The sequence below is a fragment of the Aotus nancymaae genome, unplaced genomic scaffold (genome assembly GCF_030222135.1).
Source record: "Aotus nancymaae isolate 86718 unplaced genomic scaffold, 86718_ANA_hifiasm-v0.15.2.pri h1tg000021l, whole genome shotgun sequence".
Taxonomy (NCBI): domain Eukaryota; kingdom Metazoa; phylum Chordata; class Mammalia; order Primates; family Aotidae; genus Aotus; species Aotus nancymaae.
In genome coordinates this window covers 7,690,555-7,715,640 of record NW_026988433.1, presented here as the reverse complement: position 1 = coordinate 7,715,640, position 25,086 = coordinate 7,690,555, and the positions used below count along the sequence as shown (strand labels likewise).

General features: G+C 45.8%; 1 protein-coding gene across 1 annotated transcript in view; it reads left to right on the top strand.

Moving 5' to 3' along the window:
- Positions 1–25,086, top strand: part of TMEM132B (transmembrane protein 132B) — a 312,206-nt gene that overhangs the window by 60,351 nt on the left and 226,769 nt on the right. Inside the window, exon 3 of the mRNA XM_012447182.2 lies at positions 5,049–5,195. Coding sequence (XP_012302605.1) covers positions 5,049–5,195 — 147 coding nt within the window. The remainder of the gene's footprint in view (positions 1–5,048; positions 5,196–25,086) is intronic.

Sequence of the window (25,086 nt, the reverse complement as noted above, 5' to 3'; positions counted from 1 at the left end):
GCGGCATTTTGTTAGACTGTCCTCAACAGGTTAAGACAATGAGCATTTGGGATTGTTTCCATTTTGGGCTGAGGGCAGGGCTGTCATGCACCTTCCTGTATGTGTGTCTTGGTGAACAGGTGCACGTGTTTCTGTTGGGCATAAGCCGAGGGTGGCAATGCTGTTACAGGGTCTACAGAAACTCAGGTTTAGTAGGTATCACCAAATAGCATTCCAAAGAGGTTGAACCAGATTACACTCATTCCAGCAATGCTCACAAGTTCCCAGTCACTCCACGGGTATGCCGCCATTTGCACTTTTCTCTCTTTTTAGTGTAGCTGTTCTGCCGAGTAAGTGTTTTGACGTTTGTACCGCACAAGGGATACACCAGAGTGGATTGTTAATAGTGATAATGATAACTAATAAGAATAATAATCAACAAGTTAAGACAAAGACAGTCCTGGAGTGTGTCAGTCCTGTTTCGGCTTCAGCCCTTATGGAGAGAATTAATATGTGACTTTCGACTCTCCTCGGCATCTGTAGATGCCTGTTGCGTTGACTGCCGTTTGAAGGGCACTTTTGCAGCTTGAAAGTCTACTGTTTGGAGAGTTGCTGGGCCCTAGAATGAGCCAGCCACAAGGGAGAGGGACTGAGATGGGCAACTGGTTCTTGGAGACTTCCCGGTGGCCTGGAAATCAGCCACACTGGAATTTATGGATCCCCTTGTTTTTCAGATTGCAGATTTGGCAAGGGACCCTCTTGGGTGTGGTTTGACTGCGATCCTGGGAAGCTGCTGGGACACAAGGAGCCCTGTCCCGTAGGGAGGCATCTGGTGGCAGTGCTTGTGGTGTGCACAGGAGCAGGCGGGCGGCCCCAACACTCCTAGGTGGGGTGGGAAGAGCGAGGCCAGTGAAAAACATAATTGTGTCCTGAGCCTCAATGCCAAGTGGGGTGCTTGGATGTGGATAGTGGAGTGGGTGGTCAGGGAGTGAAGCTGAGAGACGGGACGGAACAGATGCCCAGCTGGCCAAACCTGGAGGGTACGTGTGGGGGATCCCCTGCCTCTGGGAAGGAAAGGAAATGGATGGCTGCTGTGATGGGCTGTCGTCTGGGCTCCAGCTGACCAGGAGAAAGTAAAGGGCTGGCTGCCATCATGAGAGCTTAGCAGCGGTTAGCTAGGTTAGCTAGAAATGCATTTGTGGTGTCATGGGGCCAATCATCCCACCCAGACAGCAACCTGGAGAGGCCACCTTAGTCTTTCCTCTGCTTGTATTCAAATTTAATAACTTCACTAAGGGGAAGCAGACCTGATATCCCTGATGTGCAGCCTGTGGGAACTGGGAAGGAATGCTGTGCTGGCTGCCAAAATGCTTTAAAATGTTGACATTTGTTGGCTAACAGTCAGCTTGTCCCAGGTCCTGCCTCCCTGCCTTCCTCAAGTCCCCTGGACCTGTTTAGGACCAGTGCGTAAAAATTAATGGCAAGCACCGTGTTTCCTCAGCCCCTGCCAGGGCGCACCCTCGTGCTAGGAAATGCCCTGTGGAAGACTTGGACTGTTTCCTTGCACTGGACTCTCTGCTTCTCAGACTCTGAAGAAGAGTTTACCCACTGTGATAGTGTCTGTCGGCATAAGCCAGAGACCAGAAGCCCAGCGGAGGAAGCATTGTGCACAGAATCCCACGGGGCAATTCAGAGCTGATGAGTGAGGAGGCTTCTAAAGACGAGGGGAACTGTGTCTTAGTTTTGGGTCAGAATAAAAGAAGGAATGATACACAAAAATCTCACAGAAGATACTTCGGTGGGTACATGTTGTATCTGTACCTCCACGACTGAAGGGAGAGAGGGCTGGCAATGAGGGCTCCATGAAGGAGCTAAAAATGCGAGACACTATTGTCTCTAGACTTAATTACTGAAGCATTTCTCAGGCAATAAATGATGCAATGTGGGTCATAAAAGACATCCTCTGTGAATGGGCCAGCGTGGGAGGGAAAGGAGTGGGCTTTGGAGTGAGGGGCTCTGGTTTCGAATCCTGGCTCTGCCAGAACCAGCTGTGTGACCTTCAGCCGGGTGCACGCTACTGGGTGGGAGGGTCTGATTTGTTCATCTGGACGTTGAGAACAAGGGTGACAGTCCGGGCCGCACGGCTGCTTGGTGAAAGAACTCTGTGGGAGAGTGAGAAAAGCTGTTGTGGTAGCAAGTACCGATAGGAAGGAGGCGGGGTGCGGACAGCGGAAGGGACTCTGTTTCTCTAGATGGCTCTGGAACATTCTCTGCAGTTGCCCCTTTGGCAACAAGATGGGATGGCTGGGGGCAGGGACAGAACAGGATGCCTCTATTTGTGGTTTGCATAAATTAATTCCTGGAACATCATGACGGCAAGAAAGAAAGCTTTGTGAAAGTAGCAGATTTGGATTCCAGAATTCAACGAGAAGAATCATCAAGTCAGGGCAAGGCATGACATCTGAGTCTCCGGGAATTGCGGGCATTGCAGTGACTGTTTTGGGGTATGCAAGAGCAACCAGGAAGATGTCTTGAAGTCTGTGTAAAGAACTACAGTAAGGGGAGAAAGGGAGGCAGAAACATTTCATTTTATTTAATGAGATATGCACATTTGAATCCCCTAGTTCTACCCGCAGGGTTCCTTATGGTGAGTGGTAAACTTGGAGCTTCCCCTCAGGTTTGAGAATCTCTCTCTGCTGCTTGAATTCTGCCATAAGAGGCTGCCTTCCTTGGGTCTTACAGGTGTTTTGATTTGATTTTGATACATTCTATTTTTTAAAGTATCAGTCACTCCTGGGAGGGGTCATTATTCACCTGTGTTTTTTTTTTTTTTTTTTTTTTTTTGCATTTTCTTTTTTGTATTGAGGTAAAATTTAGATCACATAAAATTAGCCATTTCAAAGTGAACAATTCACTGGCATTTAGTACATTCACAGTGCTGTTCGACCACCATCTTTGTTTACTTCCAAAACACTGTCATCATCCCAAAAGGAAACCGTTATCTAGGCAGTTACTCCCCATTTCCCCCATTCTCACTTTTCCCCAGTCCCTGGAAACCACCAGTTGACTTTCTGTCTCTATGGATTTACTTTCTGAATGTTTCATGTGAATGCAATCATATACTGTGTGACCTTTAGTGTCTGGCTTCTTTTACTCAGCATCACATTATCGAGGTTCATCACGTAGCATGTGTCAGAACTTCATTCCTTTTTATGGCTGAATAATATTCTATTGTATGGATAGACCACATTTTATTTATGCATCCATCATAGACGGGCATTTGAGTTGCTTGAGTCTTTTGGGTATTGTCAACAGTGCTGCTGTGAACATGAGTGTACAAGTATTTGTTTGAGTGCCTGCTTTCAATCCATTTGGGTATATACCTAGGAGTGGAATTGCTGGGTCATATGGTAATTCTATGTTTAACTTTTGGAGAAACTGGAAAACTGTTTTCCACAGTGGTTGTACCATTGTACATTCCTAAGAGCAGCGTATGAGGGTTCCAATTTCTCTACATCCTCACCAGCACTTATTATCTCTTTTTTTATTTTAGCCATCTCAATGGGTATGAAGTGGGATCTCATTGTGGTTTTGATTTGCATTTCCGTGATGACTAATGTTGTTGAGGATATTTTCATGTGTTTATTGGCCATTTATATAACTTTGGAGAAATGTCTAGTCAAGACCTTTGCCTATTTTTTAATTGTGTTATTTGCTTTGTTGTTGATTTTGTAGGAGTACTTTATGTATGCTGAATGCTAGGCCCTCATCAGGTAGACAGTTTGCATATATTCGCTCCCATTCTGTAGGTTTTCTTTTCCCTTTCATATGCTTGTTTTTACATGATGCCCTAGACCTGCTGCTATGTGTGGATTTGATTAATTGATCTCGGAGGGAATCTTTGCTTTCTAGCAATCTTTCCTTGGTGGTGCTGGGATGTCTGGCTTAATGTACCTGCCTTTGCTGACGCTCCTTTAACTCCTCCACATAATACTCAGCTGCTTTTGGTATCCATTTTTTGTTCGTGGGAGAGGGTGCCCAGGGCCTCACTGGGCCCTTCTCGTGGGTCCACAGGCTTCTGGGAAGCAGAGGGGATCTGGTCACCTTCCCAGCCCAGCATGTGCTGGCCTCTGCAGCATTAGTTCACATGCTGCATTAGTTCACAGCATTAGTTTACATCCCCAGAAGTCCCAGCATGCCTTTGTGGTGATACCTATGTTCAGTTAAGGCACAATAAGCAGTGGGTGCCCCACGGCCTGCCTTCATCCTGGTGACCCTCCAGAGGCATACACAACGTTGGGCCAAGTCCCCAGGTTGCCCTGGGAGAACATGGATGTTGTCCGTGACCTCCCCGCTGTTACATAGGAGACGTTTTCTGATTAGTAGCAATGTCAGGATCATTTTAGGAGCAGTGTACAAAAGGAAGAAACCCAGACTGTGAACTCTCCTTGGCCTTTTCTCAATGGCAACACACCTGGGTCCTTGATTCTTCCTGGTGGAACTGTGTTCTGTGAACATTGTTCCAGGCAGCACCTGGCCACGTTAGCCTGCCTGAATGCAACGTTTGTTCTTTAAACACCTGAGGACTGAGTGCTCCCGTCCATTCCTGCTCCCAGAGTGCCCAGTGCAGTGGCCTCCTCTTCCATCCCCTGGGCTGTGCTATCCTCTGGCCTTGCATAACCCACCCCTGCATCTTAAAGACTCTTCTCTATCTCCAGGTGAAGAACAGGCTTGCAGATTCATCTCCCCTGCCCAGAGGCATCTGTCTCATTTGCATCACGCTGGGGTCCCTTGAAGCAGCAAGCGATCTGGTTCCCAGCACACTGATTAAATAGAAAATGAACACGTGGCAAAAGCTGGGGCTCCTACTTCCAGGCACTTGTAAACATTACAAGACACGTAATTTTAAGGGAAAGCCACTTGCCACCACTCTTCCCCACACCTCGCAGAGGAAGGGGTGATGTTACAGGTGCTTTTCCGGGTAATCTGCTCTAGCACCATATTTTACTACCTGTTTCAAACTAAAATGGTTTTATTATATAGAATATCATTGTTTTCCCACCCTGCAGAATTAAGGCGGCAGCAGGTGTGAAGATAATGGCAGTGAGAGTCAGCAGTGAGGACCAATGGGCAGTCCAGGAGGAAATTGATAATGGTGACACCCAGACGTCGGCCACCCTCACCTGCATGGGCCATCGCCCGGACATGCAGAGCAGGTAAGCATGGAGATCCCCAAGGCACCTTGGCAGTGGGGAGGAGGGAGTGGCTGCCAGAGCTCATAGCAAAATAATGTTCGTGTGGACAAAGCGATGCCTCTGCATTTAACAGAAAAGGGTTTCCTTTGCGCTCATCAGCGTAGCTCAGCCGTGCCACTTCTGAATGGCTCCATTACTGGAATGTACCACGGTATGAGGCTTCTATCCTCGATGCTCTTCATACAAAAATGACCTAATGAGGTCGGCAGTCTCAAAAAAACACCAGAGTTCACATTTGTCACAGTGTAGAGTTTGGTAACCGTGTTTTAAACTTTTATTTTTATTATCACTATTGTTTGCAGAGAAGAGCCGAAGAAGGAAATGGGAGGAAATAGAAATGATTTAAAAGGCAAAGGGAAACTGTACTTTGTAATAAGCAAACCGAGGGTAGCTTTAGCTATTGGGCATTCATCCCTTAGTGCTGAAATGTAGTCATTTTGCTGATACCACACTTGGGAATTGGCACATGGCTTCAGAATCTTAATTTGGATGAACTTGGCATTGCTGGAAGGCAGCCTGTCTTCTCCCGTTCAGACACCAGCCTTGGGCTTTACGGGGCTGAACTTACCTGGGACCCAGAGAGAGGTTATCACTGGTCATCTCGCATCAGGACACCTGGCAGGTAGAGCTCTCACCTATGCTGCAACTGCCTTCCCTACAAAGTCTGCCTCCATTTTCTTCTTCTTTCATTAAACACCAGTCTTCTATGGGATTGCTTCACTTGGAGGGCTAACAAGCTTTGCTGGGCATACAGCTGCCTGCTTTAAAACCTCTGGCTCCTTCTTCTCCCAGGAGGGGGCTCAGGCTCCTCAGCTTAGCACACGAGCCCCTTCTGAGTCTGTTACTTGTCACCATATATTGTCACAACTAGTTCTCTTTCTTCCCTAGTCTTTAAACTCTTCAAGGCCTGCAGTGTTAGAAACAGGGGAGGCCCTCTGTGAATGAATGAGGGCCTGGGCAGAGGGAAGCATGAGAAATGGAGGGTCTTTCCCAATGAGTTGCTGGTAAGTGCTGTCTCTTCTTGGGTGACCCCAGCCAACCTCAGCTAGAACCCTCTTCTGCCTGCTTTTGGAGATCTCCTTCAGAGGGAGAGAAGTGACTCGGACAGAGTGGTCCAAAGCCTTCTGTTAGGAATCACTGACCAGGTAATCTGGATGCCTCTGACTCTAAACTCTACGTTCCAGTCATCATTCTCTACATCTGTCGACAGGGTTTTCAACCCCGCTTGGCCCGTGGTTTCCCTGGAAATCTGTATCTGCCTGCTAGACACTCCTAGATCCTGGGTTCTTAATATTTTAGAGAGTCTAGGAGTTTTACATTTGCTTAGATGCTTTCAGTTGCAAATAATAAAATATTTACCTAAAATCAGCTGCAGCAGCAGGATTTTATCATCTCACATAACAAGAAATGAGAGGTAGACGAGGCCATGGATGGTGGATCCAGCAGCACACCTGTGTCTCTTGGTTGTTTTCTGTCTTCCCACTCCATTATACCCAGTGCCCTGACTGTCACTCTTCAGCTTGGTTCCTCATGGTCACAGGATGGCTGCAGCTCTTCCAGGCATCACAGACTCACCCAGCAATATCTAAAGACTGGAAAGGAGGGAGTCTCTCCTCATGTGTCCCTTTTTACCAGGGAAGAAAACCTTTCCAGCAATATCCACGGGAGCCTTCCCTTTAGATCTTATCAATACGCAGTGGGTGCCATGCTTTTGCTCAAGAAGCAGGATACCCTCAGAAAATGAGTATCTGGTATTATTTCCAGGCTTTATAGTGGGAGATGGTCTCTGTTGCTAGGGAATGAGGATGGGAGAATGGGCGCCTGCTGGGTGGTCAGCTCACAGATTTACCACACTCTTTGAAGTTGGTTTCTGTCAAAGGTTGTAGCTTGATTCTCTATTTTGCCCAGGGGTCCTGTGTGTTTGTATTCCCAGTAGAAGACTTCCTCTTGGTTGCTGGGCTTATCAGGTGGCTTTGTGTCCCTGCAGGTGGAGAAGTTTTGGAGTGGTGTGGTACCACGAATGCAGGGTCAGCTGCTCAAGCAGTATCCTTAGCAACCTGTCTCCTGGTTTGGCTTTTTCTCAGACAGACCTTTCCCTCCTGGAGGCAAGATGACTGCTAGCAGCTCCCAGAAAACATCTGCTGACTTGGTCACTTCAGGGAGAAAGCTGCTCTCCCCAGACAGGCCCAGCACAGGTCCCGGGGCTGGTCACCACTGGCTCTGTTTGGCATCACTTAGATCGTGTACCCATCCTGAACCAATCACTGCAGTCAGCCCAGAACCAGGAGTTCTGACCAGCTCTACTGGAAGAGTGTGGGCAGAGGGTAGGGGAGGGATTGCAGGTGGGCAGCGGATGCTGACGGGGACAGGAGCTGGAGTGGGCGCCATCCCAGTTACTTTAGCCTCATGGCTCCTGCTGTTGTGTCGTGGGAGTCCAAATGGGATTTTCTAGCTCCCTGCCCTCAGAAATCACTGCCTGGGTACATAATGGTGGGATCCATGCTCTATGCATAGGAAATGAATTTTGTTGATATATTTGACTGACCAAGTGGTAATGTTTTAAATTGCAGAGCAACATGGGCCATGGTTATCACTTTTTGATTCTGTGAGAATCAGTTTTGCATTCTCTTTAGAAAAGATTAAAAAAGGTTACAGGGGAAGAAAGAGAAGTAGTTACATAAGCAGCATTACATAAGTATGAGACACTATCACGTCGCCTCATAAAGGAGAAAGAGTGTCCTCTTTCTCCTTCTCTTTCTTCACATTTAGTATGTGACCTCCCTTGGGCCCTAAGAAGGGCAGGGATTGTCACTTTGGCATGACAATTTATGCTTACCTAATCTCCTTCTAAAATCCATTTCATCATCTAAATAAATAATTGCATCTTTTTGTCCTTTTTTTTGTTGAATTGTAATATCAAATGAGGTGTGAAGTACAGGCTTGCGGACCATGCTTGCTGCCTAACAAAGTGAATATATGAATATATCCCTGAGAAAACATCCTGCAGAAAGCTGTAATCTCTGAATTGTGACAACCTTGAGTGGAATAGACTTTCTAATAGAATATAATGTACAAACTGCCTGAAATTCTGTGATAAGAATTAAAAATGTGTTGTATGGGAAGACCCGACGTGCTCGGTTAGAACGGCAGTAAAGATCTTAATTTAAAATATTTTAATGAACACTCATTGTGAGGAAGTGTGAGTAATAAAGATGAAAACCACAAGATAAAGAGTGGTGTTTCCAAAAGAGGAGAGAGGAGATTAGAAAAATAAGCAAATTTGAAAGCGTTCAGAACAGATAACACTGAACCAAGGGAAATGAAAGCTAGATGATGGACTATTTGCATGGAAGCCACGTGCAGCTAGGTAGGTTGAGATGAGGTTGTTCTTCGAATGATTCCTGTCTGGCTGTTGGGACCCAAACCTCAGAGAAAATAAACTGCAGCTTTTTATGTGGTCGGAAACCACAATACAGAGCCCGTTCTTATCTAAAAATTTGAATAGAGGCAGAGAAAAGCTCAGAGGATAGGCAAGCAAAAGCCCTAAAATAGATTTCTTCAAAGAAACGGGCACACCCATGTGGCTGTAACCCAACTCAAGGTAAAGTCAAGATCTGATCCAACTGTTCACTGTGAAGGCTATTGCCTGTTCTATTCTCACACTGCCAGCAAAGACATACTCAAGACTGGATAATTTATAAAGGAAAGAGGTTTAATGGACTCACAGTTCCATGTGGCTGGGGAGGTCTCACAAACGTGGCTGAAGGTGAAGGAGGAGCAAAGTTACGTCTTATATGGTGGTGGGTAAGAGAGCTTGTGTAGGGGAACTTCCTTTTATAAAACCATCAGTTCTCATCAGACTTATTCACTATCACAAAAATAGCATGGGAAAGACCCATCACCATGATTCATTTACCTCCCACCAGGTCCCTTCCACTATGTTGGAAATACAAGAGCTATAATTCAAGGTGATATTTGGGTGGGGATACAGCCAAACCATATCATTCCACTCCTGGCCTTTCCCAAATCTCATGTCCTTACATTTCAAAACCAGTCGTACCTTCCCAACAATCATCCAAAGTCTCAACTCATTTCAGCATTAACACAAAAGTCCATAGTCCAAAGTCTCATCTGAGACAAGGCAAGTCCCTTCTGCCTATGAGCCTGTAAAATCAAAACAAGTTAGTTACTTCCTAGATACAGTGAGGGTGCAGGCATGTGGTAAATACAGCCATTCCAAATGGGAGAAATTGGACAAAATAAAGGGACTACAGGCCCCATGGAAGTCTGAAATCCAGCAGGGCAGTCAAAGCTCTAAAATGGTTTCCTTTGACTCCATGTCTCACATCCAGGTCATACTGATGCAAAAAGTGGGTTCCCACGGTCTTGGGAAACTCTACCTCTGTGGCTGTGCAGGGTATAGCCCCCTTCCTGGCTGCTTTCATGGGCTGGCATTGAGTGTCTGCAGCTTTTCCAGGCACACAGTGCAAGCTGTCATTGAATCTACCATTCTAGGGTCTGGAGGTCAGTGGCCCTCTTCTCACAGCTCTACTAGGCAGTGCCTCAGTGGGGACTCTGTGTGGGGGCTTCCACCCCACATTTCCCTTCTGTACTGCTCTAGCAGAGGTTCTCCCTGAAGGCTCCACCTCTGCAGTACAGCTCTGCCTGGACATCCAGGCATTTTCGTACATCCTCTGAAATCTAGGTGAAGATTCCCAAACCTCAGTTCTTAACTTCTGTGCACCTTCATGTCCAACACCACATGTAAGCTGCTAAGGCTTGGGGCTTGCACCCTCTGAAGCTATGCCCCGAGCTTTACGTTGGCCCCTTTTAGTCATGGCTGGAGCAGCTGGGATGCAGTGTACCAAGTCCCTGGGCTGCATAGAACAGGGGTGGGGTTGGGGGGGAAGTGGGGGCGGGTCCTGGGGCAGGCCCACAAAAGAAACCGTTTTTTCCTCTGGGCCTCTGATGGGAGGGGCTGCCGGGAATGTCTGTGACAAGCCCTGGAAACATTTTCCCCATTGTCTTGGTGATTAACCTTTGGTTCCTTGTTACTTATGCAAATTTCTGCAGCTGGCTTGAATTTCTCCTCAGAAAGTGGGTTTTTCTTTTCTATGACATAATCAGGCTGCAAATTTTCCAAAATCTTCTGCCCAGCTTTCCTTTTAAACATAAGTTCCAATTCTAAACCATATCTTTGTGAATATATAAAAGGGAATGCTTTGAACAGCACCCAAGTCACTTCTGAATGCTTTGCTGCTTAGAAATTTCTTCCACCAGATACCCTAAATAATCTCTCTCAAATTCAGAGTTCCACAGATTTCTAGGGCAGGGGCAAAATGCCACTAGCCTCTTTACTAAAACATAGCAAGAGTCACCTTTATTCCAGTTCCCAAAAAATTCCTCATCTCCATCTGAGACCACCTCAACCTGGACTTCATTGTCCATGTTACTGTCAGTATTTCAGTCAAAACCATTCAACAAGTCTCTAGGAAGTTCTGAACTTTCCCACATCTTCTTGTCCTCTCCTGAGTCCTCCAAACTGTTCCAATCTCTGCCTGTTACCCAGTTCCAAAGTTGCTTCCACATTTTGGGCAGCACTCCACTCTACCAGTACCAATTTACTATATTAGTCTGTTCTCACGCTGCTAATAAAGACATACCCAAGACTGGGTAATTTATAAAGGAAAAAGGCTTATTGACTGACACTTCTACATGGCCTGGGAGGCCTCGCAATCTTGGCTGAAGGTGAATGAGGAGCAAAGTCACATCTTACATAGTGGCAGGCAAAAGAGCTTGCGTGGGGGAACTTCCCTTTATAAAATCATCAGCTCTCATGAGACTTATCCTGAAAACAGCACAGGAAAGATCCACCCCCATGATTCAATTACATCCTACTGTGTCCCTCCCACAAGACATAGGAATTGTGGGAGCTATAATTCAAGATGAGATTTGGGTGGGGACGCAGCCAAACCATATCAGCTACTGTACTGGAGAATCTGGAAAATCCTATCTTTCAGGACTTTTTCTTTGCCTACTCTAATCTAGAAAAATATTATAACCATTTGAGCAGAGGGAGAGATTATCCTTTTAATTAACTGAACTAACTCATTGTTTTTTGTGAAACTTAACATTTGACTGTTAAAGAAAAAACAATGTTGACACAAGACAGTTACCATATCAGATGTCATTGTGTGAATTTGTGAAAAATGAACGAGGCTAAATCTTTCATTGTGCTGAAGGATTCTTTTTTTTTTTCTTTTGAGAAAATCTTTTTTTTTTTTAATTGTACTTTAGGTTCTGGGGTACATGTGCAGATCATGCAGGATTGTTGTGTAGGTACATACATGACAAGGTGGTTTGCTGCCTTCATCCCCCCCATCAACTATATCTGGTATTTCTCCCCTTGTTATCCCTCCTCACCCGCTGCTGTCCCTCCCCTAGGCCCCCCCAACTGACTGTAGTGTGTGATGCTCCCCTCCCTGTGTCCACATGTTCTAGTTGTTCAACACCTGCCTATGAGTGATAACATGTGGTGTTTGGCTTTCTGTTCTTGTGTCAGTTTGCTGAGAATGATGGTTTCCAGATTCATCCATGTCCCTATGAGGGACACAAATTCATTGTTTTTTATGGCTGCGTAGTATTCCATGGTGTATATGTGCCACATTTTCTTTATCCAATCTATCATTGATGGACATTTGGGTTGGTTCCAGGTCTTTGCTATTGTAAACAGTGCTGCAGTGAACATACGTGTACATGTGTCTTTATAATAGAAGAATTTATAATTCTTTGGGTATTTACCCAGTAATGGGATTGCTGGGTCAAATGGTATTTCTATTTCTACGTCCTTGAGGAATCACTATTCTTATTCAAGTTTAAGAAAAGAAGAAGGGAGACAGTTGAATGATTATAACAGCTGCCTCTATTTCAACAAAATAGAAGTCGTTTTCCTCCCTGACTCCGTTTGTGTTAGTTTCTTTCATTCTATAAAATATTTTATTGAAAGGTAAAAGAACACACAGAACATGTTAATATGTCTTTGAGGACAATTTTGTGTGATTCTATTTGTCCATTTCTTATTTTACTTAAGAAAATCTATTGAAAAACCATATGGTGCTTGTTAGGTGCCAGGCACTATGTTAGGTCATTCAGGTGAATATACTTTTAAAAATCAGAAATATTAGAACTATGTGAAGTGGATAAGGAATATTATTTTATTCCCACTTAAAAGCTGTGTAATTGAGACACAGTTAAATGGTTCCCGAGGGCTCAGAGCTGGTATGTGGTCAAAGCAGTCAGACTTTGGAGGGAGTTCATGCTTAAACCGCCACCCTGGGCTTCACAGAAGGTGTGGCAAGGCGCCTGTGCTGTGAGTTGTGGCCACATCCTCCTGCTCTTGCCCAGCCACAACTTTTAGCTCTCTTGTTCCCACAGGACTGAAAACTCACTAAAAGCAGTGCCCACAGCACCAGCAGGCCATTTGGCATGTGGAAATAAAGGAGGCAGGTGGTCAAAGGGTGACCCCGCAAAAGACATGTCCTCATCCCCAGAACTCGTGAATGTGACTTACTTGGCAAAAGGGTCCTTGCAGAGGTCATCAAGTTAAAGATCGTGAGATGAGATCATCCTGGGTTAGCTGAGTGGACCCTAAATTCAATGACTGGTGTCATTTAAAGAGACACACAGAGGAAACAGCCACGTGGTGACAAAGGTAGGGATGCGAGGGATGCAGCCACGACTGTGTAAATCAGGGAGCACCTGGAGCCTCCAGAAGCTGGGGAGGAGAGGCATCGAGTGTTCCCTTGAGCCCTCAGCAGGAGCACGTTTCTTTCGATACCTTAACTGAGGACTGCTGGCTGCCAGTGTGAAAGAATAAGTCTCTGTTGTTTTAAGCCAGCATGTCTGTGAGGATTCATTACAGCAACCCCAGGAGACTAGTCCAGGTGCGTAAAGCAGGCTGAGGCAGCTCAGTCCTGGATGACCATCAGTCACCTGGGAGTCTTCACAAAGTGCAGACAGTCCTGGATGGAGATTCCCTAGCTCTCGCCCCAGTAGGCTATAAGCATTGGCCTTTGAAGAAAAGTACCCAGGTGATTTTAATGTGCAGCCCAGGCTGAGAATTCCTGGGAAACATGAATGAATGAAAATTCATTTAAGCCTCAGGAGAAGATAAAGATATTTAGTTTTAAACGACTTTAGGATTTGAAAGCAATGGATTTGAGGTACACAGTTCTTAGATTTACAGTCGCATTTGCCACTGGACACTTGGAGACCTGTCAGTACCAGCCACTGCTGAGTTCAAAGCCAGGATCCCAGGTAGGGAAATGCATCGTGCACAGGGGACCCACCTGTAGGGAGAGCCACACTTAACAGAAAGGAGGGAGGTTTGTTTTTGTTTGTTTTCATTCATGCTAGAAAGTGACCACAGAGTCCTGTAAGAAATGGAGGACTCCTCCCTGACCCCTTCAAAAGGCCCAGGCCTGCAGAAGAAAAGGAAAAAGAAACACTTAAAAACACTTCACTTATTTTTTCTAACCAGTGGGAAGCACTTTGAATTTATGCTGCTTGCCAGTTTCAGCATAAGTACAATAAAAGGCTCCTTACTTCAGAAGTAATAGATGGTTCAATTGTAGAAAATTTAGAAAATACAATTGGGTAAAATGGATAAAAGTCATCTCCAAACCTAGGATTGTAAGGGTAATAACTGTCAATATTTTGAGTATATTGGTATTGTATGTGTTCACATGTATGTTCAGAAATATGTTATTTCTGTGCATATTAGACTTCCTTCTTTAGCTTTGAAAGCTGTTGTTTTCTGTAATAATATAGAATAAATATATAGTAACATCTTTTTATGCCATTGAATATTTAACATTTAATGATAATTATCAAGCCCTTTAAAAAAATTGGTCAAAGTGGTTAACCTTCTTCCCAGAAAAATGCAAATACACACACATAAGCAATTTTTTTCAACAATTTCAAGATTCGTGGAGCCCTTCAATGAATCTGTAATTTTAATGTATAATATTTTATTGATATTATAGCAGTATACTCTATTCATTCCCCATATTTCATTTTTTCCCCTCTTTTAAACATTGCTACTGGCCATTTTTATGAGGTTGTGTCTTTTTCCTTTTAGACATTCCTTTGAAATATTTTTTCTTTTCAAGCATAAAATGTCTGTCAAATATCTTTGCAGATAAATCTTAGGAGGGAAAGCTAGAAGTGAATGGGCAGGTCAAAACACGTGGTGCGTTTTTAAGTTTGGGATGCTTTGGTGAGCTTTCCCTGCCTGTTTACAGGGCTGAGTGAACAGTGCCCACTTCCTTTACCAACTTTGGGCCTTACCTTAAAAAAATTAATTTGATAGTTGAAATATGGCTATCTTCTTGTGGGCATAATGTGCATTACCTTAATTTCTGGTTACATCGAATAACTTTTCCTGTGTTTGCAAATGTTTTTCCCTACTTAGTTGCTTCTATTTTGTATGACTATGTTGTTACTTTAGCAAGATTTTCGGTTTGTGTCAAATGTAGTCATTGTTTTCTGTAAGGCAAAGATTCTAATCTGGAGGAGGATGGAGCAGGCCTAGTGGAATGCCACAGAGGCTTGTCAAAATCCATCCATCAGCCTGGGCCCCTCAGTGTTTAGCGAGAACCAGTGCCTGACGCTAGTGAAAGCAGTAAAGGGATATTTGATTCAGACTCTTTCTGCAACAGTGGAAAAGTCCCCCGTACAGAGGGGGACTCAATTATGGATACAGTGGGGACAGCTGGGGATTTATAGCCCAGGAGGGGAGGAGGAGAGGAAGGTGAATGAGGGGTAGGCAGATGACAAATTACCTTAGCAAGGGTGGGGGGTTCTTGCTAAGCCTACTTAGGATTCTTGCTGAAGGTGGCCAGATATCAAGGGTGGGAGATTCCCTCTAAAAGGACTTTAGCAGATTCTTCCTAAAATTGGGATATGCGAGTCCAGCACAAGTGGGGAATGAGTTGGGGTTGAGGGATGGGGAGGAGGTAGTTGGGGGCAGGTTTGGGACCAAGTCAGGGCTCAGAGGTGCCTGACTCAAGCTTGGTTAAGGAGAGGGTCGCAGTGCCCCTTCCTGACCTGTCCAGGGCAGGTAGTGCAAGTGAGAACTAAACCTTAGTTGTTTTAAGCCATTGAAGTTATTTGTTACCGTAGTATAACATAATCTGTCCTGACTGACTGATACAGAGTTTTCAATTATACATTAAAAAAATGTAATAGCCTTCTTTGAGGGAAGCAGTTTTAGGTTTATAGAACTGAGTGCAAAGAAAGTATAGCAAATTCCCATTTAGCCCTTACCCTTCCAGTTCTCCTAGTATAACATCTTGCATTAGTGTGGCACATTTGTTACAATTGATTAGTCAATATCGATACATTATTACTTACTGAAGTCCACACTACACATTGGGGTTCACTCTTTGTGTTGTAGGTTTTGCTAATGTCTAATAACATTTATGCACCATTACAGTATCACGCAGGGTAGCTTCACTGCCCTCAGACCACCACTGTGCTCCATCTACCCTTTGCCTCCTTCTCCCTGAACTCCTGGCAACCACTGATATTTTTACTGCCTCCATAGTTTCGCCTTCTCCAGAATATTGTATAGTTGGACTCAAATACTATGTACTCCTTTCAGATTGGCTTCTTTCACTTGGCAATATGCATTTCAGTTTCCTCGCTGTCTTTTCTTGGCTTGATATCTCATATCTGTCTATCACTGAATGACATTCCATTGCCTGGATGGACCGGCGTTTATCCACGCATGTACTGAGGGACATCTTGGTTGCTTCCAAGTTTTGGCAGTTATGATAAATGCTACTGTCAACATTCATATTCAGACTTTTGTGCAGATGTAAGTTTTCAATTCATTTGGATAAATTCCAAGGAGCACAATTGCTGGATCATGTGATAAGAATATGTTTAGTTTTGTAGGAAACAGCTAGACTATCTTCCAAAGAGGGTGTAGCATTTTGCATTCCAACCAGCAGCGAGTGAGGCTTCCTGTGTCTTCACATCCTTGCTAACATTTCGTGTTGTCGGTATTTTGGATTTTAGCCGTTATAATAGTTGTGTAGTGGTGCCCTCATTTTTTAAAATCTGCAACTCTCCAGCGATACGTGATGTTGAGCATCTTTTCATGTGCTTATTGCCATCCATATATCTTCTCTGGTCAGGTATCTGTTCAGGTCTTTGCTCATTTTTTAAGTTGGGTTGTACTGTTTTAAAATTAATGATATGTTTTACAAATTTTAAAAATCATTCTGTGGCTTGTCTTTTCATTCTTGTGATTAAATATACATTTTGAGTAGTAATAGAAGGTCCACAATATGTTCATAGATTTCACATGACTACCTTTGGATGACTAAGAAGTTCTAAAGTTCTAATTCTTAAGGTGCCTGATTTAGAGCAGAAAAGGACATACTTGGGTGTTATGGTACAGTTGTTAAAAAAAAAGTCTTATTTTTGGTCCCTGAGTCTTCCTGATGACCAGGAGGGACTCACTGGCTGAGGGCTATGTCCCTGGCCACATGCAGGCTCATACAGCTCATTGCTGGAATGTCTGTGTGGCCACCTCGAGTTCTTTCTGACCGGGTCTTTCTTCACTAATCCATCCAGCTGCTAGTCTAGTCTTCTTAAAACAGCTTTCATCACGACCTAGTGGTCCTGTTCCCTGTTTCAGCAGATCTAAGCAATTGGCTGGACTGTTACAGTCCCTTTTAGAATCAGAACTCGAGATGCTTGAACCCCTAGTCCAGGAGTCAGACGCTGAGACAGTGAACTGAGCCAGTAGGTGGTGCTCTGCACAGCAGGACAAGAGACCAAGTTCTACAGAGGTAAGAGAGCGCGTTGGGTTCTGTATGGAGAGAATCTAAAAAGGCTTCTCAGAGAAAGTAACATTTGAATTGGTCCCTGAAGCATGAGTAAGAGTTTAAAAGTGGTTAGAAACACACATTTCTGGCAAGGTGACCTATTAAGCCGTTCTGTATGTAATATTAACACTGTATTATATTTTTCTTGCAAAATGCTCCTTAATGCAATAATTTGATGTGGCACAGGTAAGGCTTGATAGTGGGGCTTGCTGGTCTTAGAGTCTGGGAGGGTGCATCTGGATGGGGGCCACTCTGAGTAGTCTCTGCAAAGATGCCAGTATGGGAGGAGCTTTCAGGATTTATGGGAAGAAGACCTTCCTGATGCAGCATTTATTGAGCACTGCTGCGTGCCAGGTCCTGTGTTCTATATTATCCCCTTTAATTATCAAAATAGCCAGTAAAGAAGGTACCACTCTTAGCTCCATTACAGCTGGGGAGACTGAGGGTCAGAGATGTTAAGGGCCCATAGCCATGTAGCTAGGACTGGTGGACCTGGGATTTGAACCCAGGCTTCAGGACTCCAGAGCAGTGCCTGGCAGAGTAGGTTTTCAACAAGTATGTGTTGAATGTTCTGAGTCTAACACTCTTTTCTCAATATCAGAATAATCTGAAAACAACAAGTGGTTGGGGACAAAAAGAAACTGTGCCAAAGGTCAGCACTTTGGTAGGATTTTGGTAGCCTCCCCAGATTCCTGATTTCAGCTACATTGCTTGAGGTTACAGGAAGCTGGGCCTTAATCACCACATTGCCAGTTTCATGCACTGTAGGTCCTTGGTGAAATGGAAACAGAGGATAGCGTTTCTCTTAGAGACTCCATGTATAATTTAGATTCCAACATGACCTTTCTTACTGAGCGTAGATTTTATTTCTACTGTAGGATTTTACTTCCGTAATTTTCTTACGCAGGCGAAAATGGAGCCCAATGAAACTGGAGTCTTTCTTGCCATGGGTCTGCTAGCATGCTGATTGAAAACCAGAGCCTTTACGGCAGATTTCTGATGGGGTGTTGAAGAAACAAACCAAGGGTAACTTGCCAAGTAGATGCTAATGGAAATTACTTTTTTTTTTTTTGAGAAAGATGGTCTCTCTCTGTTACCCAGATTGGAGTGCAGTGGTGTGACCACAGCTCACTGCAGCTTCTCTCTTCTGGGACTGCAGACATGTACCTTCATATCTGGCTAATTTTTAATTTTTTTTTTTGAGACAGAGTTTCACTCTTATTGCCCAGGCTGGAGTGCAATGGCACTATCTCGGCTTACCGCAACCTCTGCCTCCCGGGTTCAGGCAATTCTCCTGCCTCAGCCTCCTGAGTAGCTGGGATTACAGGCATGCACCACCATGCCCAGCTAATTTTTTGTATTTTTAGTAGAGATGGGGTTTCACCATGTTGACCAGGATGGTCTCGATCTCTTGACCTCATGATCCGCCCGCCTCGACCTCCCAAAGTGTTGGGATTACAGGCGTTAGCCACCGCGCCTGGCCACAAATGACTCTTTATTTGACTTTTTATGTTGGTGTTTGTTAGAAATCAGGCCTCTCCATGAAATCATTTTATTCTTATGTCATAATTTTTGAAGCACTTAATCTATTTATTCATTCATTTATTATTTTGACATATTTATTGCCATTATATCACTATTATTATGACATTATATCATGTTATTATATCATTATTATGTTTGTCACTATGAAGCCTTCCTCAGATCTGCTGCAAGCCTTTTACAAAAGCGAGCAAATGAACCTTTGAGTGGTCTCTTCCTTCTTCTCTGTTTCCTAGAGAAAATTCTCCATGATTTGAAAGTATTCGTTTAACTCAGCCTGCCTCAACCAAGCTCAACTCATACACCATGCCTTTCAACCTAGATAAAAGCCAATGTGCCCAGTTATTGTTTTCTTTTTGGGTGAGAAGAAACCTTCTGTGTCTTTTGAAAGGATGTTTCTTTTGATTTTATCCAATTCCGTGGCCAACGTCTTATGTTGCTTTTCATCGGTACAGGCAAGCGTGGGCCCGTGGTATGTTGTCTGTGAGCAGATTGCAGCCTGTACCTGAGTGTGACTAGTTAGGGAATCTGGTGGTGTTTGCAGAAGGGGTGTGCAGGCTTCACCCCTGAAGAAAGTCCCCTGTCTTATCACATGATCCTCTTTTAAAAATAATGATAGACTATTTTTCAGAATGGTTATAAATTTACAGAAAAATTGAGCATATACTACAGGGATTTCTTGTGTAAGCTTCTCACTCACTCCATATGCAGTTTCCCTTATAATTAACATCTTACCTTAGTATGGTATATTTGTTACAATTAGTGAACCAACACTGATATGTTGTCGTTAACTAGAGTCCATAGCTTATTCAGATGTCTTTAATTTTTTCTAATGTCCTCTTTATTTATTTATTTTGAGAGGGTGTCTTACTCTGTCACCCAGGCTGGGATGCAGTGGCATGATCTCGGCTCACTGCAGCCTCTACCTCCCAGGCTTAAGTGATCCTTCTGCCTCAGCCTCCCAAGTTGCTGGGACTGCAGGCACGTGCCATCGTGCCTGGCTAATTTGTTGTTGTTGTTGTTGTTCGTTTGTATTTTTTGTAGAGATGGGGTTTTACCGTGTTGGCCAGGCTGGTTTCAAACCCCTGACCTCAAATGATCTGCCTGCCTCGGCCTCCCAAAGTGCTGGGATTACAGGTGTGAGCCACTGCGCCCGGCCCTGATGTCCTCTGTCTGTTCCAGGATCCCACATGACATTTAGTTATCATGTCTCCCTCGGCTCCTGTTGGCTGTGACAGTTTCTCAGCCTTCCTTGTTTTAGATGGCCTTGACAGACAGTTTTGAGGAGCACTGGCCAGGGATTTTATTGAATGCCCCTTTATTGAAACTCGTCTGATTTTGTAACTTGACTAAACTGAGGTCATAAATTTTTGGGAGGTAGGCCACAGAGGTAAGGTGCCATTTTCATCATGTCATATCAGGATCCATGCTGCCAGCATGATGTGTGGCTGCCGACCCTGATGGCCTGCCTGATGTCCTGTTGCCAGGTTTCTCCACTGTAAAGTTACCTGCTTCCCACCTTTCCACACTGAAGGGCTGGGGAGTTATGCCCCCTCCTTAAGGGCGAAGTATCTACAGATGCATTTGGAATTCTCGCAGCTCCGTTTAAATTTCTGATGCTAATTGCAACTAGTTGTTGAGCTCTGGGAGTGAAGGGACTGTGTTTCCTGCTACAGTGAATCACCGTTACACAGCACCATGCCTGACACCATGCTTGACTGTGCCTGACATATATCCTTAATAAAATATTACTAAATCAATGAATAATGCAGGATGATTTGTTCAGGCACACCTGCCCTCTTGTAGATTTCCCTTCCACCCCTTAGCAGGTTGGAGCGTAGCTGTGGGGTTGTTTTCGGGTGAGTGTGCTGGCTGGGGCTATGTGCACATGGGAGAGCTAGATGTCACATCACTGGTCAGAGTTTCATGGTAGCTCATGTGGGTAGTGACGTGAAATGCACAGAGAGCTAAAACCGGGCCATGTGATGGAAAGGCCTGGGGCTACTAGAGATAGTGTGGGCAGGATACCCGGTCTCGGGAAATGCTCTTGGCTCTGAGATGGGAGGAATGAGAAGCCAGCCACTCAGTGACCTGGGGAAGGACTTTCTAGGCAGAGGGAAGAGGAGCTGCAAAGGCTCCCAGGGAAGGTGGTGCCAGGCTGGAAGGTTGAAGGCCTGGGCAGCACAGAAATCACAGAATCCAGCTGAGCTTGAGCCAGGTCTTCACGATGGTCATCTCTGCAGCCGGCATCCTGTGCTTCAGTTCAACAGATGTCTATTAAGTGCCACCCACCTCCTGAGTGCTGTTTTTGGTTCTGGGAAATCAGCTGGGAACAAAACCAGTGAGTTCGTCCTGGCGCTCCCGAACTTACGTCTATGGAAAGAAATATGCAATTGTATGTCAAGTGGTGATAACAGCTAACCAGGAAAGAAAGGCAGGTAAATGGACAGAGGGACTGAGAGGTTCTAATTCAGACAGGGTGGTCAGGGAGGGCCTCTTGGACGAGCAGAGCCCTAAAGGGAGTGTGGGGAGGAGCCGTGGAGAGATGTGGGAGGAGAGAATCTTCCCAGAGCCTCTGAGGTGGCCGGCCCCCATGTGGTCAGGGGTCGAGCTGGCATGGAATGAGTGAGGGGTACGGGGACCAGGTCAGCAAGGTGACCAAGGGCTGCATTATATAGGACTTCATAGGCTCTGAAAAGACTTTGGATTTTATTCTGCATGGGATGAGCAGCTACTGTGGGGCTTTGGGGGAAGAGATGTAATCTACTTTGCATTTTTTGAAAGATCTGCTTGGAGGAGCAAGGGTGAAGCCTGGAAGCCCAGGTGGGGGCTGTTGCCATCATCTAGGGGCTGTAATTGAAATGGAACTTGTCTTTCTGCTTGTTGCCTGGGTAATGGGGGGTCCCCTTCATGTTAATGATGAGATGATGAGACAAGCTGCATGCAAGCAAATGATGGTGAACAGGCAGAGAAGCAAATGGTCTGGCTAACTCTATTTTGGTGGAAAGATACCAGCCCCCTGGGAAGGATTTATGGAAGGCTTTAAGCATGGGCAGAGGTGAGAGTGCTGGGAGGATGTCTGGGATAAGGACTGAGAAATTATACTGAGTGACTTGCTTAGGACTAGATTGCTTTGTGTGGATATCCTCAGTATAAATCAGCCAGGTCTTCCATGGGCCACGGCCACTTTTCTTCCCCCTGACTTTACTGCTACAGGCAGAAAAACCCAGGACTGGGAGGAGGCTATGCCAGCCTGCCAGGATGGTGGCTTTGGCGCGTTAGCTGTGGTGGCAGCCAGCTGCCCTGTCCTTGATGCTCCCAGGTGTGTGGAGGGGATTGCAGTGAGTAGACAGGGGAGTCAGTGAATGGCGAGGAGGGACAACATGGTGGTTGGCTTGAGATACAACCTGCAATGCAGAAGGCTCGTGGTGAGTGGACAGCCGTTGGTCATAGGATTCTTAGGGCTTGCAGTCTGGGGACTCTGAGACCTGGGTTCTGCTCTGGATACCTCTGGTGACTTCACTGCCATGTCCACCTGTTTTCTATGGGTCTCGCTTTTGCCATGTGTGAAATTGGGGGCCGTGTTTTCAAATGCTTTTTTTCCTGTGCTCCCAAAGTGCTGTACTCCCAGTTCTGATCCTGGGACATGGATCATGGCTGCTCTGCTCTCATGCTGCTGGGGTGTTGGTGGGGTGTGATGGGGGCTTGATTTTTGTATAAGCTATTTGGGGAATTACATTTGTAAATCCTGTAAGCAAAAGCAAGCTTGGCCAGATCTCCATGGTCAGCCAGATCTCCATGGTCAGCCAGGTCTCCACGGTCAGCCAGGTCTCCACGGTCAGCCGGGTCTCCATGGTCAGCCGGGTCTCCATGCTCAGCCGGGTCTCCATGCTCAGCCAGATCTCCACGGTCAGCCGGGTCTCCACGGTCAGCCGGGTCTCCACGGTCAGCCGGGTCTCCACGGTCAGCCGGGTCTCCACGGTCAGCCAGATCTCCACAGTCAGCCGGGTCTCCACGGTCAGCCAGGTCTCCACGGTCAGCCGGGTCTCCACGGTCAGCCAGGTCTCCACGGTCAGCCAGATCTCCACAATCAGCTGAGTCTCCATGGTCAGCCAGGTCTCCATGCTCAGCCGGGTCTCCATGGTCAGCCGGGTCTCCATGCTTAGCCACCATGGTTACAGCTCTCAGGCACATCTGTGGTTTTGTTTTAACTGGAACATAACCACTCTAATCACAGAAGCTTGGGAAATTGGAACCTGGAGGAAGCATTCTTTCGTTGAAAGACAACAGTGAATGGGCTGAGAGAATTCCTTGAATACACACACATACACACACACACACACACGGGGGCAGGAACTGAGAGAGAGAGAGAGAGAGAGAGAGAGAGAGATAGGGAATGGGAGAGGCAGAATGTGGCCTGCGATGCCCGAGGCCTGATGCCTAGCCACCAGATGGGGCCCATTGTTTATGAGCATTACTTTTGCTGGTTGAGAGCATTTCTAGAATTTCATTTCTGATACATCGACTTGCTTACTTAACAAGCAGTGCATTAAAAAGCATGAAAACTGACAAGCACTGGCACCAGCCGTTGGCCCATGGCACGTCCCTTGGCTGGGCAGGCCGTGGTGGAATCAGCATCTGGTACCTGTTGGTGCCATGCTTGGTGCACACATCGCGACACTGACTGTACTCAGATTCATCTTCTGTGTAAGAATGTCTTCCCTTCCCAAGAGTGTTCCTGGTTCCACAAACACACTTCATACTCCACTCCTTTGTTCTACAAGCATTGGACAAAGCACTTCAGAGTGAAATGTCAATTTGGCCAAGAAAAGTGGGAACGAGAAGGAGGCCTTTCCTTAAGCACTTGCGTCTTATAAGCAAGTGTTGGAGCAGACACTTCGTGTCTTCTGAGAATGTCGCGTGCCACAGCCCGTGCACGGTGAGTCCTGCCAGTACCTTCTGAGTCAGCCCCCACAGCCAGCGTCCTTGGAGTGTGCTTAAGTTTAAATGTTTTTCATAACTGCAGGTTTATAGGATTTCGACCTGGCCACAGAAATCACCACTTCCTTCATTGGTTTTAAAGGACTGGAATGAATGAAGCTTCCCCAGATGCTTGTAAAGGTATTTGCAGTGGAACATAGAGGTCATCAGGGCAATGCTGGAAGCCTTTAGGAACGAGGTGTCCCCCGACTTGAACTCCGAATGGCTTTATTTCTGGAATGACCCTCTGGTCATCTCTCTTTCAAACACTCTCCGGCTCATCTGGGATTTCTGTGCCGTGAGTCTTAGCTGACTGCCATCCTTAGAATGATACCCTGAGGCTAGATAATGATGTATTTTCTATCTTCTGCCTGTGCTGAAGCCTTTTTCTTAAAGTTCACGACATAACGCCATGTCATTATCTCTTTTCCTTTCCTATGTGTTATTTTGCCTTGGAAGGGGGCTCTCCAAATTGAATATTACATATATTTGTGGGTATATTAGCTCCCTATTGCTGACATAACAGATTATCAAAAACTTTGTGGTTTCAAAGGAGATGAATTTATTCTTTCTCATTCTGAAAGTCAGAAGTCTAACGTAAATTTTGCTGGCGTAAGTCCAGGCACTGCAGAGCGGCGTCCCTCCTGAAAGCTCTCTGGAGGGTCTGTTTTCTCACCTTTTCCTGCTTCTAGAGGCTGCCTACGTTCCTTGGCGGGTGGCCCTGTATCGCTCTGACCTTGCTGCCACGGTCACATCTCCTTCTCTGACTCTGACATGGCTGTCCCCCTCTAGTGAGTACCAGTGTGGTCACATCAGGCTTACCTGCTAATCTCCCCACCCCGGGAGCCTTAATCTAATGACATCCGCAAAGTCCTTTTGACCATGCAAGGCCCCCTGTTCACAGGTTCTGGGGATTAGGACGTGGCTATCTTATGGGGCCACCATTCTGCCTAATCACAATCTGTAATGTGTGTGTCCTGGGCCTGTCCGGGGTCAGCTGGCTTCCATCTGGGTTTGGCCCTTGGGAGGCCCTGGTGGGAGATTAGAGGGTGGGAGGGTAGGGGAAGCCGGGGCATCCCTCCCCATCCCAGCCTCAGTGGCCGCCCAGGCAGTGGCTCCGCACAACTCCTGATTCCAGCCCCTGCAGGAGGAGCCGGCTGTGGCCAGATGTCAGGTTCCATCAAGGGGTCCCCAAGCTCTGGCCACTGCCAGTTCTCCTTTGCCATTTCAGCCTAGAGGTGGGCATGACTTCTTGCTGTTCTAATCTCGGCGTTTTTTTCACCATCCTATCTGCATTCTGAGATTTCCCTTCACTTGGGTGACCAATTTCCTGCACAGAATGCCTTTTATTGTAAACTCCTGAAGTGATCTGTGTTTCTTGCACAGACTGGTCTGATGCACCAGGGTCAGGAGCAAAGAGCTCCTCATCACGC